This window comes from Myodes glareolus, chromosome 9 (genome assembly GCF_982192425.1).
Source record: "Myodes glareolus chromosome 9, mMyoGla1.1, whole genome shotgun sequence".
Taxonomy (NCBI): domain Eukaryota; kingdom Metazoa; phylum Chordata; class Mammalia; order Rodentia; family Cricetidae; genus Myodes; species Myodes glareolus.
The window spans coordinates 37,687,516-37,703,443 of NC_142034.1; the positions used below are offsets into that span (position 1 = coordinate 37,687,516).

The 15,928-nt window shown below is 50.9% G+C and overlaps 1 protein-coding gene and 1 long non-coding RNA gene across 6 annotated transcripts in view; one reads left to right on the forward strand and one right to left on the reverse strand.

The window, feature by feature from the left end:
• Window positions 1-271: 271 nt before the first annotated feature.
• Window positions 272-8,125, reverse strand: Ca4 (carbonic anhydrase 4). 2 transcript variants are annotated; one of them, XM_087910161.1, is made up of 8 exons: window positions 7,968-8,125; window positions 3,883-3,936; window positions 2,876-3,031; window positions 2,164-2,309; window positions 1,970-2,056; window positions 1,792-1,861; window positions 1,516-1,679; window positions 272-763 (listed from the first exon to the last, which is right to left on the reverse strand). In XM_087910161.1, the coding sequence occupies exons 1-8, from the start codon at window positions 8,020-8,022 to the stop codon at window positions 569-571; spliced, it is 927 nt and encodes a 308-aa protein (XP_087766287.1). In that variant the 5' UTR covers window positions 8,023-8,125; the 3' UTR covers window positions 272-568. The 2 variants fall into 2 exon arrangements, with proteins under 2 accessions (XP_087766287.1, XP_087766286.1); XM_087910160.1 differs by lacking the exon at window positions 7,968-8,125 and adding an exon at window positions 7,412-7,586.
• LOC125408447 (uncharacterized) overlaps window positions 7,550-15,928 on the forward strand; it is a 28,779-nt gene continuing 20,400 nt past the window's right edge. The window contains exons 1-2 of one of the 4 annotated variants that reach the window (XR_015003727.2): window positions 7,550-7,689; window positions 12,975-13,104. This is a non-coding gene — a long non-coding RNA (uncharacterized LOC125408447). The other 3 variants (XR_015003728.2, XR_015003729.2, XR_007234465.3) reach the window with 3 other exon arrangements.

Genomic DNA, 15,928 nt, shown 5'->3' on the forward strand with positions numbered 1-15,928 from the left:
TTCTTAGGCTTCAGTTTCCACCACGGTAAAACCCAAGAGCCTGGGTCAGAAGTTCTTTGATGTTTTTTCGTGTTGCTGCTCCAGGGTCCTTTCAACACCTTTCTGAGGCTGTGACATGAGGGAGTGCGTATGGATAGGGCAGTTCACATACTCAGGCTGGGTCATACCTACTCGGGAGAAATCTCCAGGGCCTTAAGGTCCCTGCCCTGTCAGCACTGGGGCGAAGGGAACAAGGTGATTTTCAGAGGTTTAAAAAAAGACTTACAAAGGGTTTCTCCAAAAATATATGCATATTTTATTTTGTTCAGTTGTGGGTAGGGCCTGAAGGTCACGGTCTCCCTTTGTAACCAACCCTGGGTGGCCTAGAATTCCCTATGGAGAACAGGCTGGGCTCAGTCTCAGAGATCCACATGTCTCTGCCCCCACCAGTGCTGGAATTAAAGGTGCATGCCTCCACGGCCAGCTACCCGTACTTTAATAATCCCCAAAATCCAACCTGCAAGTCTAGGAAAGTGAAGCCGTATCCTCTAAAGGCTGAGGTCAGAGGTCACATATCCAGAAGGGTCCATCATTGGAGGAAGCCGGCCAGCAGGCAGGTGAGTGTAGGGACCAACAGGGTAGGCAGGGGCAAAGCCAGCAGCTGTCCTGGGGCGTGAGACCTGAACACCTGGCGGTCTCCTAGCTCCTGCAGGGGCCTCACGTTGTCCTTCATAACCAGCTTCTGTTCTTCATCATAGTACAGCTGCTTGGAGAATTCCAGGAACTGTGAAAGAGACAGGACTGGGCTCAGCAGGTGGAGTCATTCTCCTCGTGTGACCTCAGGCCAGAGGCGTCACCTCTCGGAGCCATGTCAGAAAGGAAGAGGGGGGCTCAGAATGACTACCATGAGTATAGAATGTGGCGTTTGTGGGGAGCTGAGTTCCGTTGTCTTCCCTTTCCTCTACCGGTCCCTTCTCAGACCAGTTAGCGTCACTGTTGCTGTGGTACAGTGGCTCTTGAAGGTGAACGTCCTTCAGCCTCAGCTGAAGGAGCACAGGGGACTCCAGCCCTAGAGTATCTGATTCAATAGAAGTGGAGTGAGCCTAAGAATAGACATTTCTAGAAAGTTCTCACTGGTGAAGATGTTGACGTCACCCTTTGAGAATCACTGCTACAAACCCAAGGGATTTTGGTCCTTTGGGCTTCCTGCTGTCTTTCCAGAGGCTATTGTAGACTCAAGTGTTGTTTGTTGGATGGCTCCTGATAGCACTAAGGAAGGAGTTCCCCATGCTAACCAGTCAGCTCTCCCACTATTCTGGTAGCCTATTCTGGGCACCCTTTCCACGACTTCCTACAGGGCTCCCTATTTAGGAAAGCGGTGAACAGCCTTCTCTCTAGCCTGTCTCCGCCAGCGGAAACCCAAGGACCGATGTGATGATTCTCATCTCCCTACCCCAGAGACCTGTGGGGTAAGCAGCAAGGGCTTGAAGGAGCTGGGCTCCATAGGGAGAAGGTACCTGCCCTAGGCCTGAGTACCTGCTTCTCGTGGAGCTTAATGGGCTCCTCAAACACAGTCCAGACGACCGTCTCGTCACAGGTTGGTGTGGTAAGCGAGCCAAGGTAACGGAAGTAGTGAACCAGTTTCTCCTTCTTAGGAAGCATGTCCTCCAGGCAGACCTCACTCATTGTGGTGTTTGTACCTGGGGTGGGGGACAAAGTTCCTTACATATGACACTCTTGAAAGCTGCTACCCCAGCACCTCTGTCCCTTCCATTGTGGGAAGAAGCCATCTCCTCCCCAGTTCTGACTCACTACTGGGTTTGGAGATACGGGGCAGCGCCTCCACCAGGGGCTGGAAGGCCTCGTTCACCTCGTTCCCCACCTAGAATGGGAGGGATGGGAGCTAAAGAGAGGTCCTGGGGAGCTGCTGGGGAAAAGCAGCTCTTCGGAGGACAGTCAGCCTCCAAAATTGAGGGGATGGGTGTCCCACCTCAATCATGAATGCCAGCACTGCATTCCTGTCCTTGGAGTCCTCAGCTGTGTTGCGTGATGTCCCCTTCTCATGTACGATGTGCATCTAGGGGGTGTGGATGGATGACTTATGGGGAGCTGGACCACCCCATCCTGCCCAAGGTGGGTCCACACCCAGAACCCAGCCCAGGCACCAGCTCAAGGGCGTCTCACCTCCATGGCAAAGTGTTTCCCATCGATGCTGTGTTCTGAGCCTTTGTTTAAATCATGTGACCAGTGCAGGTGCAACTGTACAGCCTGGTACTGTGCGGGCAGGTCTCCTCCAGTAATGAAGCTTCCATTCCCCAGCATCATTTTCACTAGGGGACACCAGAGCGGGCAAAGTCCTCACACTGGCCTCCCGGTGCCCACGCCAGCTCCCGCCTTCACTAGGCCCTGAGAGGCTGGGTGGGGGATGCAGCCTGCACTCTTACTGGCTGCCACACCGTCTCCCTGCTCACCTTGCTCTCTACTACACCCATCCCAAAATGCACTCCTGTCCCGGGCCTGCCTCTGTTTTGACTCCCTCTGTGGTGACCTGGCGTCCCCAGGATAATGTTCAAACTCCTCAGCCCTGGTGAACCGTTCTGGGCGTGGGTCATCTCCTCCTGGTTTCCCTCTATGGCCTCTTCCCACACACAGCTGCTCCTACTCACAGTTCCCCACTCAAAACACCCAAGCAGTTTCACGCCTCTGTGCTTTCGCAAAGGTCGGTCCCTCCTTCCGGGAACATTCCCTCCCTTTGGCCCCCCCCCCCCATTCTGATGAAATGACTGAAAACACACCTAGCTCTCTAAAAGCTCGGTGGCTCCTCCCACCTCCAGGCCTGAGCAATTCACCAGTACTGCGCAGTTAGGCCTGCCCATCCAGCCCACATGAGACCCACCTGAGTGTCCATCATTCTTGACTTCCCACTTCTTCTTTTGGTCATAGCCAGAGAAGGTGAAGGGCTTCAGGTTGGAGTTCACCTTTGCCTCCTTGGTGACGATGTTGATGGGGGACTGGTGGGTCTTCTGACAGTCCCCAGGCCATTCGGAAGGTCCTGAGAGGGCAGAAAGGGCTGAGAGTCAAGGGTACATTGACCCAGCGACGTGAAGAGTCTTTGGACGCTGGTGAGGTCTGGAGCAGGTTATGAGTCTCAGAATTCTGCCCTGGTGTTCTTCCTCCTCCAACATGCTGGCACAGGCTGGTGCGTGGGTCTCTGATGTGGATGAGGATTGGGGATTTGGAAAGAGGGGTGGGGGAGAAGCCGGCTTGCCACTGATGGATGGCTAAGAGCTCTGGGATTCAAGTAACCTCAGGATGTTGAACTCTGGCTTTCTCAGTGGAAACCTGAACCCCTAAGGTGTTTCTAGAGAATGTTGAGAAGATTAAAAGTTGCTGAGTGGGAGACACCTTTTCAGCTTTGGAAACCCTGGAGAACGCCCCCCCGGAAGAGCTGTGACGGATGGAACCTGGATCTGACAAGGCATTCTCTAGGGAATGGGAGGGAGGGAGAGCCAGGCAGGCAATGCCAGAATTTAGCTAGGTAGGGGCGAGACAGTGGCAGTCCCTCCCTCAACACAGCAGGCGACAGGGAAATTGGTCAGCATTAGGAAAAGTGCCAGGGAGGCAATGAGGGTGTGGCCCGGCAGTAAAATGCTTCTTCTCTAGCACGTGCAGGACCCTGGATGACTCAGCACTCCAACAATAAACTCCTAAGAATCATCTCCCACTTCCACCTCAAAGGGCTTGACTGGACTCAGCCTTCATTGTGGGGGGGGGGGGGCGGGAAATAGCCAATGTGCTGCTAATTTAGTTTCCCGGGTCAGCCTCAGTGACATTCGCTGGACGCACTCACTGTGCAGGTGCGCATGTGTTGGTTGGAAGGGGCTGCCAGCGGGTAGTACTCACCCTTGCAATTGCTATTGGGCTCCTGGGCCTGGATCTCATAGCACCAGTGTTCATCTGGAACAGAGAAAGGAAGAATGTGAACCCTGGCCGTGCGTGTGAATTGTTCACACAGCCCCGAGGACCAGAGCCTGGGAAAAAACCCTGGTGTGAAAACTTGGGTGGGGATAGGAGGCTTCTGGAGTGTGGGACTGAAGTCCCCCAGGGAGGTAGACTTAACGATCAAAGGAAAGGCTGCGATTGGAATGGCCTGTGCCCACACTGTAAACCCAGCACTGGGGTGGGGGGGTGGGGTAGCAGAGGCAAGCGGATCTCTTGTGTTCCAGGCCAGCCTGATTTACAGAGCAAGTTCCAGGACAGCCAGGGCTACACAGAGAAACCCTGTCTGGAAATAACAAATAGAGTACAGCAAAGCCATGGTAGGGATGCCAGCAACACCAAGTGCTCATCCTGCTTAGAGCTCTGATCTTCAGGGGGTTTTCTGAGGCTGCTCAGCTCTGTCCCTGGGTCATCAACCTCTTTCCCCTCCTGCATCCTGCCCGGAACCTAAAAGGAGGCTCAGTTGAGAAGGAAGGATGAGAACAACCCTCCTTTCTGGAACAATGGAGTGGGTTCCAGCCTCCCAGGCAGGCTGCCTTGGGAATGGGGGAGGAGGGTGCTGATGCAGGCCACAGGGGGATGGGCAACCCTTCCTTAAGGCCCCATATGCTTTGTCAAGGTCCACTCTGAATTGTTATGAGCGTAAAGACAGCAACACCAGAGTTACTGAGGAAAGCAGCACAAACGAGCCATAGCGGTGCAATCGACTGTCCAAGGGGTCCATGCAGGGGCACGGCACAGCCAGGCATTCTGCATTTCTGCAAAGTTAAATCTGCTCTAAAAATAAGGTCTACAGGAGAAAGAGACAGAGAGAGACAGAGACAGAGAGAAGCCCTCAGGGTGAATGAAGCATTTCATCCAAAGTTAGAATTCTGACTTAGGAGCCCTGTGTTTAAGGATGGCTCCTTACTTACTCTCTTTGGTTTTATCATCTGTGAAATGGAGCCAACATGTCCACCCATGAGTCGAGAGAGGGTTAAATGAGAGATGGTATGGATTTCTCCAGGCAGCCTATACTCAGAAAAGTTCACAGACAACTCTGCCCCTCCTCCCTAGCCTCCTGTCAGTGAGCAGATGGTCAAAACCAAGCCAAGGCAGGAGAGGAAAAGACATGGGGTGAGCTGGAAAGAGTTCAGGGGTGAGGACATTCCTAAGAAAAGTGCTGCCCGGGCTCAGCTGAGTCCTCACTGCATCATCAGCCGCTCCCTCTAGGAGCTTTCTGGGGTTTTGTCTTATTTTATTCTTCTTCCAGGGCTAGGAATCAAACCCAGGGCCTCACCTATGCCAGGCAAGTGCTCCACCACTGAGCTACAGACCCAGTCCTTGGTTTTTTTTTCTTCTTTGTCAGACACCATCTCCCTATATAGCTAGGCTTGGATAAATAGGTGTGTGTCCCAGACTCTCTTCTTGCCTGAGCTTTGCCCCTCCAAGCCCTATCTCTTCCTGATTCTGGGCAGGGGACTGTCCCTGAAATGGAGACAGGGTGAGAGAGGGAAGTATACAAATCAGGCTCTTTTGTAAGCAGGAGGACCAAGGTTCTAGGCTACAAGAAGGAGCCCTCCAGGAGACCAGCCTCCAATAACCACTTTGGGTTTTCTAGTTTCCTAGCCCTAGATCAGAGTTCATTCCTGCTCCGCAGCTAACATGGCTATATTTCGAGGTCTTCCCCGTGATGATCTACTCTCTGCAAGCTGATGCGCTGGGGTGGTATGCGGTGGTCTTCCCTCTCTTGGTGGGCCTAGTGCCTCTGACGCCAGAGTCTGTTCCCCTTCCTTCCAGGCCTGCTCTGTTTCTACCCTAAACTCTCAGACCAGATGAAGGGCTGGCCAGTCACATTGAGGAGAGGAGCCGGTCCAGACTTCCTGAGTCTGCCCTCAGAGGACCCGGAAGTGGAACAGGCTTCAATGAAGAGTCCTAGGAGATGGGGCCCAAGGGGAAACTATTCCAGGAGAAGGCCAGTTCTGGAGGGCAGAGCCCTCAGGCCCTGCTCCGGGGGGAATCCATCTGGGCACTTCTCAGGAATCTTCCCTTCTCTGACGCTGGCCCCAGCTCCCTGGTTAGCGTGACCTCTGCTCCACTGTCTTAATCACAGAGACTTTTGACCTGCTTGACTGAACACTCTTGTAACTACCCTCTCTTCAGGAGGTGGCAGCCAGAAAACACGATGCTGATTGAAGCAGAGGCCAGGGGTCAGGTAGGCATCTTACAGTCAGTCAGGTGGCAGGGCACCAGTCAGCCCAGGCTCCCACACTTGCTTCTGAGGTGCAACCATTACAAAGAATAAGCTGTTCACTGCCTCTGGCCATGCCCAAGATAAAGGAACTGGGAAGGATAGAGGTTCCCAGCTCTGGGTCCTTACCTAAGCCCTGACCGGAGATGGGGTTAGAGACAAAACATTGCCCCTCATGGAGACACTATTCTCCATCCCAGTCACAGGCTTCCCCCTCCCCTCCGCTTTTTGAGGCAGGAAGGATTTATTTTGGCTCCTGGTTCAGAGGTCTTTTAGAGAAGTCTGAAGTCATTTTTAATGGACCTTGCTCACCCCACCCTCACACTGAGAGAAGGTGGAAGACTCCAGCAACCAGCTCAGCAGAACGCGAATGTCCTGGGCAAAGTCTCAGCACCGGCTCAGCTCGGGGTCTGGGACCCTGAAGGGGTGGACTATCACCTCCTCCCTCGAAGCAGTGCACCCTGGGCTCTTTCCAATCCCTGCGGTATGACGCCTGAAGGAAAGTGGTCCTGGCGCTCTAACTGGGAACAGTTCGCGTGAAGAGGTCAGCCGAGAGGATTCCTGCCTACATAGCCCCAGGTCATCGGCTGAGTCTCCTGACCGTCCTGTGGAGTACTTCTGCCCAGAGCCTACAGGCACTGCGTAAATTCTCTTACCGATCATCCTTAAAACAGCACCCAGGAGCAGAGTTACTATACCTGCTTTGTAAACGACAAAACCCAAGGTGAACAGCTAGAAGGCACCCATTAATTTAAAAATATTTTTCTTTCTACTAAGTCGTTTCAAATATCCACCCCAACCTTGTCTTCTCTCTCTCTCTCTCCCTACCCTTCCCCTCATTGTATTAGTTGTTCTTTTCTCTCCCTCTAGGAAGGAGCTTTGGAGTTGTAGGATGCCCTCCATCCTCCAAGCTAAGTCCCTCCTGCAGCAGGGAGCATTTTTTTTTTCCACCTCTGCGGCCAAGAGTTTCCTCAATCCCTGCTCCCCCTGCTCCATTATAAGGGCAGAGCACCTAACTCTGGAAGGGAGGTTTGGCCCATTGGAGGGGAAAACTTGCCCTCGGAGTAAGAGATAAAGTCTTTGTGAAGAGCTGTGGGGTAGCGGAGGTCTAGCGGCTAGAATCGCCTTTAGCTCCTTATCAAATATTAACACGCCTCTACCGCTACCTCCCACCTAGAAGAATAATTAAGAGCTCGTGCTCACCATTAATCTTTAAACGAAAATCGCCTTGTCCGGAAAGACCGGCTTGGCCGGGGACTTGGGTCTTGGGATGCCCCCCGCCAGGCTCCCAATCCAGCGCTGGAGGCTGGGGAGAAGGGAGCTTGCAGCTCAGAGGAACCCAAGGTGGGAAGAGGGGAACGCCGGGATCCCAAAACATCCAACCTCCTGCGCTTGTTCTGGGCGGGCAACAGCTACCGGCTCAGAGTCTCTGCAGGTCAGACGGCCACTCGCCACCCAGGGGGAGACCCAGGAGAACCAAGGTGAGGAAAGGATCGTGCATCCGGGCGGGTCGGAGAAACATCCTCACCACAGATCACAACGCGCGTCTGCCACGCGAACACCCCTCGGCCGCGCACATGCGGCCGCGCACATGCGGGCACACGCTCCCCCGCAGCCGCCCGCGGACACGTGTAGGCGCCCACGCTCACGCATAGCCAGGTCCACTGCATCCTCACGGTTCCCTGCACGAACCATGCGCAGCGGGAGCACGCTGACAAGAGGAGCGGGGCTGGGGGCGCAGAGGGTCACCCAAGGGTACCTGCGGTAGAACTGGCTGCGTAAGCCAGCGCCAACAGAGCAAGAAGCAGCTGCATGGTGCTTGAGGGCAAAGACGCTGCCCAGCACAGAGTCAGGCACCGAGGAAGCCACTGGAGGCGTCGCGATCATGCCGGTTGAGGCTTTATAGCAGAGCCACGACGGGAGGGAGACCCGACAGCAGGTCGTGGGAGGCGGCTCCTCCTCCTGGCGGAGCCTCCCCTTTCTTGCCTCGTCCAGTCTCAGGTCTGAAAGAATCCTCTCCCCGCCTACCCTCCTACCTTAATCCGCGGTGAAAAGACCCCTCACCTACCAGGCGTCCGCAGGGTTTGGAAGTGTACTCTTTTCTCCCTGCCTCCATCCTACCCCTGGTCACTGATCCGGGAACAGATGGGCTATCCTGAGGTACCTGACCCGCAGGGGTGTCTTCCCAGATTCGTAGCTTCCATCGTGTTGCCACTAACCACTGTGCTGGGTCTCCTAATGTGTCTTTGGAATGAACTTGATTTGAGGCTGGGGGGGGGGGATGTAAACGGTCTCGGGGGAGACCGAGAATCAGGAGGGTTGAAAACTTTGCAATGCTGGTTGTTGAAGAGATGCCCTGTGAGAGGCTCTTTCAGGCAGTGGTAGATGTTTCTCGAGTCTCATCATTTTCCTCTCAGGCTGTACCAAACTTGATTTTGTTTTGAGTTTTCTTTCTCGGTTCTGGAGATCCTCCTTTCCCCACCCCTTCTTTTTCTTTCCCTATTTCTCATTTTTACCACTGGGCTACGTCCAAACTAAATTCTAAGAAAACCGTGACTCTTCTTCCAGTCTTAAGCCAAGTTCCCTAAACTGCTGTTACTAGAATTTTGTGTGTGTGTGTGTGTGTGTGTGTGTGTGTGTGTGTGTTTGCGCATGCGCGCTGAGCCAAGATGGGGAGGAGTGGAGAGTTGGAAGCTGAAAAGGTATGGACTTAAGGGGATGATGGGAAGGTGAAGAATGGGGGAACGGGGCGGTGGGGAAGACACAATTGAAAGTTGGTTTGTAAAGTGGTTTACTAGGAAACCCCAAGGTGTCATAGGGGATAGAACTAGTTGCTATAGAGATGCCCTGACCTTGGGAAGAGAGAAAAAACAAGGGTCGAAGTGTACCCTCAAGTTCTCCCATCAGTCAGGAAGAGTCAAGAAAGATTCCTTGAGGAAACCGTGTCCTATATCCGGAGAAATGGATCCGGCTTCGCTTCCAGACAGGTGCAGAGACGTCGGTCTCTGCGATGATCCCCTGAATCTCCTGGAGAATCGGTGCATCCATGGGAGGTTAGGAATCTGGGACGGGGTTGGGGAGATGGACGAGAAATCAGGCAGTACACCTGGACTCCTCCATCAACAGGAAGCCCCGTTTTCTGGTCCAGCTACCTCCCCATCCGTTGCCAAATTCTCATCACCCTCTCCCTGCCTCGACACCGGCTTTTGGACCCCTAAAGAGGAATGGCTTCATCGGGACAATCTAAGCAAAGGGTTTCCGCTCTTGTTAGAGACTGGCCTACTCCTCTCTCTGGCCTAGGATCACACAACCTGCACGAGCAGCTTTGATCCTACCGAGCGAGAGGCAGGGTGGGGGAGGGGCGTCCCCATCAGGCTCAGGGTCTTATTGTCTGCTGGGCTCTGGAATTTAACCTCTAACCTGGGAGCCTTATTTGGAGAGTGGATTTGTGTTTGTGGGGCTAAAAGTGTCTCTTCTAGGAATGAAAGAGGAGGAACTGAGGATTCGGGATGTCCCTGGAAGCTAGGCCAGCCCGCTGACAAGCAGAGGAGAGAATTGATAGCCTGACCAGGCTATAATTATTGATCATTGATTTCTGTATTCATTTTAAAAGAGGTGGGGGTCCCTGGAAAGAAGCTTGTGGGAGGCCAGGATGTGTTCAGGCCAGGCTGCTGCGGGGGCAGCCCCTCTGAAGGGGATATTCCTGGGGACACGGGCTTGTTATGATGCCTCAGAGAGTGAATAAGGTGCTTGAGGTGATCACCTGGTTTCTATCTGACATTCGTGACTCTGTGGCTTCCTAGGTGCCCTGGCTATCACATCCTACCCCAACGCTCCCCTCCCTTAGCCCCCACCCCATATCATTCCAGCCCGAACTCCAGCTTAGCCATAAACCTGTCACATTGTCCAAACACCTGGAGCCCATCTTCCCCCAGAAGGAACCGAGCCTGATTAGGGATGATTAGAGGAGAGATAGATGGCACTCACATGTCCCAGGAACTTATAGGACCATAAAGCTGCCAGCCCAAGCAAGCCCTGCCCAGTACCCAAGCCCTGAAGCAGTTTCTTCCTCTTACTCAGCCCAAGGTACCCCAAGCTGAAAACTCAGGTTCCGAGTTCAAGTCTTTGTTCTTCCTCTGACGCAGGCACGGCCTTGGGCAATTTTCCTCTCCCTCCCATGTGACTTCCTCCTCTGTGAAGGGAGGGAGGTGGGGGGGGGAGATGACTGAGTGACAGTCTTGCCCCCATGACCTCCACCAATAAATGGTTACTGGGAACCAACTCAGTCGAGGCTTTCACAAAGTTTGCTAGCGCCTGGGTGTGACTGCCGGCCCATGAGTATTCAAAGATGAAACACAACCCTTGACCAGGGGTTTTCACTTGTGTGGCCTTAACTGCGACACGGAAGGCAGTGGGAAGTCACGGACTCCATCTGAGGTCAAAGTGAAGCAGAAAAAAAAAAAAAAACCACAGGACAAAATATAGGGACATGAGAAGGGAAAGGAAGCCCTTAGCCCAGGGTCTGGTTGAAGCCTCTCCCCAGCTTCAAGAATTCCAACACAACTGACCTTTACCCCTCCCCCTTGTGTAAACCCACAGTTTAGGAATCTCACCAGAAACCCCACTTGTAGAGTAAATGGGTTCTTCCTGCCACCAAGTGGTTCCTGTTTTTACCTTATCAGATGTCACCTCTAGAGATACCCCATAATCTCCCTTATCAAAGAGAGATAGGAAGGTCAGAGAAATGGCCCAGGGGGTAAAAGCACATGCTGGCAAGCTGGGCAGCCTGAGTTCCATTCATTCCAGGATGGGCAAAGTGGAAGGAGAGAACCAGCTCCACACACACACTAAATAAATGCATTAAAAAAAGAAAAAGAAAAAACAGGAGAGAGAAAATAAAGTTTTCTTAGTAACCCCTTGAGAATCACCAAATGCAGGTAATGCTAGCACAGGTCATTGTGACTCCCCCAAGAGAAACCCACATCCACTTGGGTGCGTCATGTTCTTATCCTGAGTGTTTCTCTTGAATACCCCCACTCTCCACCCCCGCCAGGGTTTAACGTGACTCCTTTGAGAAGCCCACAGCCATGCTTGGGTTGTATTTTTGTTCTCTTGGGTGCATGACTTTGTATTTTTAGTAAATGCCCGGCTCTGCTTCATATAGGCTATTTATGAAATTCTTTTTTGTGTCAAAGACACAAATCCTAGGTTTGCTTGAATCCAGTTTTTTAAGAGATTAAGGGAATGTTTCCAGTTGCCTTGGGTGACAATACAGAGCTCAGTCTGGGTCCCTGTCACCACTGACATCTTTAGGGGATTTGTCCGGGCTCTGTCTCAATTATTGTTCATGAGTTCCCCTGACCATTGCTTAGCTGAACCGCTTTAATTGCGGTTTATATGTTTCCTTAATTTTTTTGCTTCTGTTTTCCTGGTGATAAATCCATATAGTGTTTATTTTATTTTATACTGTTTTGAAGGGTTATCTCTATTTGGGTCATGTATGTGCGTGAGTGTGGGGGTGCGCACATAGATACATATATGACACAGTACGCATGTGGAGGTCAGTGGCAGTTTTCAGGGGTTCTCTTTTTCCACCACCTCATCAAACTCAGATTGGCAGGCTTAGCAGCAAGCACCTTTACCCACTGAGCCATCTCACTGGCCCCCATGTAGTGTTTAATGAGTGCCACTAGCACCGTAGACAGAACTCTCCTAGAGGTATTCACCCTCCAGCGCTGGGTCAGATGAAACAGTTCCCGTTCCTCTGAGAAGTCACCATGGGGATGGATCCACTGATGTCCTTGGCTGCTCTCTTCCCTCCAGGAGAGCAGCCAAGATGCCTTGAGAAAGATACTTCTCTTCTACTCACTGGATCCAAACGCACTAGAATGGCCCCTCCAGGGAGCTGAGAGATGACTTAGCATTTAAGAGCACCCAGGTTTGATTCTCAGCACCCACAAGCCTTACAAGCCTGGTATCTCTAGTCCCAGGGTCCTCGACTTCCTCGTCTGGCCTCAGCCAGTACAATGCAAGCTTATGGTGCTCAGATAGACATGCAGACAAAACCCATATCCATAAAGTCATAATTCTAAAAGAACGGCTACTTATATGGTCTCTTGATTCTGAAATCTTTTGTGTGTAGTGGTATGTGCATTGCTGTATAAGGGTGGGTATGTGTGCACATACATGTGTGCTCTTGTGTGTGTGATGCATGTCACAGCACATACATGTGGAGGTCAGAGGACAACTTTCAAGAGTCTTCCACAGTGGGTTCTGGAGACTGAACACACCTATTCAAATTTAGTGATTGAACTAGCTAGCTCATCAGCCCCCACTTTATTTTCAGAGATAAAAGTTTCTCAGGGAGACCTGTCACTCACCGAGGGATCAGCCTGGTCCTGCTTTCCCAGGACAGGGTGACAAGAGCTTGTCACCGTGCACATCTTTTTACCTGGGTACTGGGTGTCAAACTCTCATCCGATCCCTGAAGCTCATGAAGCTTGTGTGGCAGGCAGGTATTTTACCAACTGAACTATTGACCCTGGTCTTAAGAGCACTCTATAGTCTTGCCGGCCTTCCAAAAGTGCTTGCTAAGGCTGTTTTAGAAGCGGTTTGTAAAGCTGATAGCCTTAGGCACTGCTTCCTCAAGGCGGTTGGTTTTACCTGTTGGTTTTATAGCCTCAATTAAGAGGAAGTCTATGGGCCTTTACGGCCCTATATGCCAGCCGGATTTTCTCCCTGAGAGATTCTAATCTCCCATCTTTAGTTCTAGATTCTCACTAAATGGTGTTTTGAGGAAGAGACCTCTATAATGCTAAAGGCCGACCAAATGAATCTGAACACCGTGCGTTCTCATCTAACCCCGTTGTACCGTGCACCTGTGTCTGTGGACTACTGTAAGTAGTAACGTGCATGGAATGGAAGTTTTTCACCCCAGCCCCCGGCATCCATATATCCAAAGAGTCTGGAATGTTCAGGTTCAAGCTCCACTCCAAGCCCCTCCTCCATCTCTCTCCAAACCCTGCTGCATCTCAGGAAGCCCGCCAAATGATGACCCCTCTCCCAGAGATGCTCAAGACCACTCCCACAGGGAGTTTTCTGTCCCCCAGAAAACAAACATGCGGTTTTCTGGGCTTCTTCTAATTCGGTTTGGTTTGGTCTGATTTGGCTTATTGTCTTGGCGAAGAGGCTTATTGGAATGCAGAAACTTTTCAATCTTTTTTATTTTTATTTTATTTATTTATTTATTTTTATTTTTTGCTTGTTTTTTGAGACAGGGTTTCTCTGTAGCTTTGGAACTTGTCCTGGGACTAGCTCTTGTAGACCAAGCTGGCCTCAAACTCACAGAGATCCACCTGCCTCTGCCTCCCGAGTGCTGGGACTAAAGGTGTGCGCCACCACCGCCCAGTGCAGAAACTTTTCATACACAGCACAATAGTGCATACTCAGGGGGCTCAGGGATCCCTGGAGGGGAAAACCAGATCCCAGAGCTGCAAGGATGTCCAGTGTCCAGGGAAATGGCTCTAAGGGACAGGCCAGTGGTGCTTGATCCAAGTAGACAACTGGGCATAGGAGTCCCTCTTTCCTTTTATTTCTCTCCTTTAAAAACAAAACAAAACTTTCTTTTAGATACACAAGCAAGCTTGGGGAGCCTGGCATAACCTCACTGTCAATCAGAAGGAAGAGACCTTGGCCTCAGCAACGCTGAGGGCAAGAAATTCCATCTCCTAGGACAGCTCCTTTTCTGCTACTTGGCTCCCAAAAAATTTCCCGTTCTGACTTTTGTGTTCTGTGCCTCTACTTGGATCTTGAGCTTTCTCAGTAACCAGACTAGGCTTTGGTCTTTAAGATGTAAATTTGCAGGTGCTTCTGTGCAATCATGAGGATCCCTAATCCCCATGTGAAAAGATAGGTACTGTCAGAAGACACCCTGGGGCCTGCTGGCCAGACCGTCTAGATGAATCCATCCATGAGTACAGGTTAGGGAACCTCAGATGCTGGACCACAATGTGCGATTTGGATTTCCTTTTGGGGCAGCAACATGGAGTACAAGGTAGCTAAGACCCTTGACTCCTGGGGTTCCTAGCTGAAGGGAGACCAAATACAAGTAACTAAACAAAAAAGCCATCATGTGTTCTGTTCAGGAATGGGTTAAGCACAGGTCAGAATAGACTTTGGGGCTTCATTGTCCTGAGGTACCATTACAGCCCTACCAGGTAGCCACACTCACCTCTCTCAGACTCAGAGTAGACTGTCACATAAGTACGATTGAGAATCCAGCTAGATGATTCTGGGAGTGGCCTAATAGAGTTCTGGGCACTTAGTAAGGGCTAAGGGCTCAAGAAATTCCAGCATGTGACACTAAATTGGACTTCACATCCTGTGACTCGCAGATAAAGTTAGCCCCAATATCCTGTGGCTACCAGGTGAAATCCTGTGTTATGCTGACAGACTGTAGCTCCACCCACCAGAGGGCTGAAGTACAGGAGATCTGACTCATGGCAGAGTTCTCCCTAGTTGGCTGGAAACCTCCTCTCTGATGCTTCCACTAGTGGCTCTGAAAAGTGTCTTGATTTATGACGTTTTTTGTTCTGTTCACATAAAAACTTGGTAAAATGGCTTCCACAGTGGAACATGGCATTGGGGGCAACCTAATCTTCCAGGCCATGGTAACTCATCTCCAGTTTCAGAATAAACTACCCCTTCTCCCCTTTGAGGGGAGAGCTATGTTTTTGCTAGGACAGTCATGGTGCTCCAGCAATGACCCGCTGTTCACAGGAGGTGTCCCTGGTTGGAAACAATGTGCTCTTTGGGTCCAAGCCACCCAGCTTTCTCCTCATCTGGAGTGTCAGAGAACTTCCAGGCTCCCTTGGTTGGTAGATGCCTCTGTGTCTTTGGTTTTTCTTTCCAAGTGTTTGGCTCAAGGTGTCTATTTTGTCTGTTTGCTTTGAAAGCAGCATTATTATTATTATTTTATTTGGTTTCCACCATCAGTTTGTTTTTGTTTGCAGTCTTCTGATAGTGCTGTAGACTCTGGCTGTTTTTCAGGTTTGCTAGCTGTCCTTTTCTCCTCTTGTTTTTCTCTGAACATTTCTCCTAAATCTAATGTAAGGAGTGGGGAAATGCTTGGAGAAAAACAAATGCTTTGTGTTACAGCTGGTTTTGTGTTTGAGTAGGATGCTAATTCACCTTACAAGTGTTAAAAGAAAATGGACAATCTAAATAAAGGTAAGAGTCCCCTCAGAGGAGAGCATTAACTACTTCCAAACTGGCTTATTTTTGCATAGTGAACCAGAAGTCCTCAATCATAAAGTTTAAAAGAAAAAAAAAAACAAAACAAATGGGCAGCCTAGCAGTCTGCTTTAATTGGAAAGTAAAATGATCTAGAAAAGAAATGATAAAGTTGACAATTTACAATAATTAACAAGACTCTAAAACTATGTAAGAGTTAAAAGGAGACACTAAAAATCAGTTAAGTCAAAAGTGTTTGGAAAGCAAGGTGTGGCTGCATCCCTTTAATCCCAGCACTCAACACTCAGCGGCAGAGCCGGCTCTTGTGGGGTTGAGGCCAGCCTGGTGTTTAGCTATTACATCAGAAAGAAAGAGAAACAAGGGCTTTCTACTCCCATCTTTTTCTAACCTCGTCCCTTCATTCTTTACCTCAACAGAGCAAAAGTCTGTATTGTAGGTGGAAGTTTTCCTGCCCCACAGCCGCTGTCA

Bases quoted from the DNA above. Each gene is read 5' to 3' on its own strand.
- Ca4 (XM_087910160.1), bottom strand. From the start codon at position 7,586: ATGTTTTGGGATCCCGGCGTTCCCCTCTTCCCACCTTGGGTTCCTCTG. The intron at 2,057-2,163 runs GTGAGACGCCCT...CACACCCCCTAG, and splicing joins GGAAACACTTTGCCATGGAG to ATGCACATCGTACATGAGAA. The intron at 764-1,515 runs GTACTCAGGCCT...TCTCTTTCACAG, and splicing joins TTAAGCTCCACGAGAAGCAG to TTCCTGGAATTCTCCAAGCA.